The following is an 872-nucleotide window of genomic DNA, read 5'->3' as shown; positions in this document are numbered from 1 at the left end:
ACTTGTCATCCACTAGACCACAAAGAAGGCTTAAATCTTAATTAGAAGAAACTCTACCCATCACAATTTTTGAACAGGGAAAGAATCAACCTCAAACTTAATGACCCAAGCTTTTATTTTTTTAAAGAAATGGAAAACGGCACTCCTGTGCTTTTGGCTTCAACGACAGGAAGTCAGGAGGCAATAGCAGTTGGAACTCCCGTGACACAAGAATGGGGCTGTACGCAAGCCTTGTGTGACGTCATGGAAGCTCTTCGAGAAAAACAGCCACAGCTTTCTAAGTCACACTAAGGGGCGCTGTGCGGGAACCTCTGGGGCAGTGGTACACCGGCTCACTGGAAGATCTACTTATAGCCATGAGCAGTAAGGAATATTTCAAGGGTGGACGCTCTGGCCGCTGGGTCCGGGGATGCCCTAGAGGGGAACAAGCTCCAGGGAGAAGAGCTAGTGGCCGTGGCAGAGGTGGTCAGTACAGTTCTGCCACCCTGTCTGACGTCTGTTACCGCTGCGGTGAATCTGGTCATCACGCTAAGAACTGTGACCTTCACGAGGACGTCTGCTACAACTGTCGGAGAAGTGGCCACATCGCCAAAGACTGTGTCGAGCCTACGCGGTCAAGAGAGCAGTGCTGTTACACTTGTGGCAAACCAGGCCATCTGGCTCGTGATTGTGACCGTCAGGAAGAGCAGAAGTGCTACTCTTGTGGTGAGTATGGCCACATTCAGAAAGACTGCATCCAAATCAAGTGCTACCGGTGTGGCAAGAACGGCCATATGGTCATCAACTGTCCCAAGACAATGAAGATCAAGTGCTATCGTTGTGGAAAGTCTGGGCATATAGCCCGGGATTGCCCCACTGAAGATCCCGCTTAA

The 872-nt window shown here is 50.3% G+C and overlaps 1 protein-coding gene across 1 annotated transcript; it reads left to right on the top strand.

The window, feature by feature from the left end:
- Positions 1–356: 356 nt before the first annotated feature.
- Positions 357–872, top strand: LOC308511228 (CCHC-type zinc finger nucleic acid binding protein-like; the record flags this gene model as incomplete). Its single annotated transcript, XM_081081238.1, has 1 exon — positions 357–872. One exon carries the CDS (start codon positions 357–359, stop codon positions 870–872), a length of 516 nt encoding a protein of 171 aa, XP_080937364.1.

This window comes from Myotis nattereri, assembly GCF_964212035.1.
Source record: "Myotis nattereri genome assembly, chromosome: X".
NCBI classification, from domain to species: Eukaryota; Metazoa; Chordata; class Mammalia; order Chiroptera; family Vespertilionidae; genus Myotis; species Myotis nattereri.
This window is presented reverse-complemented; position numbering and strand designations above follow the sequence as displayed.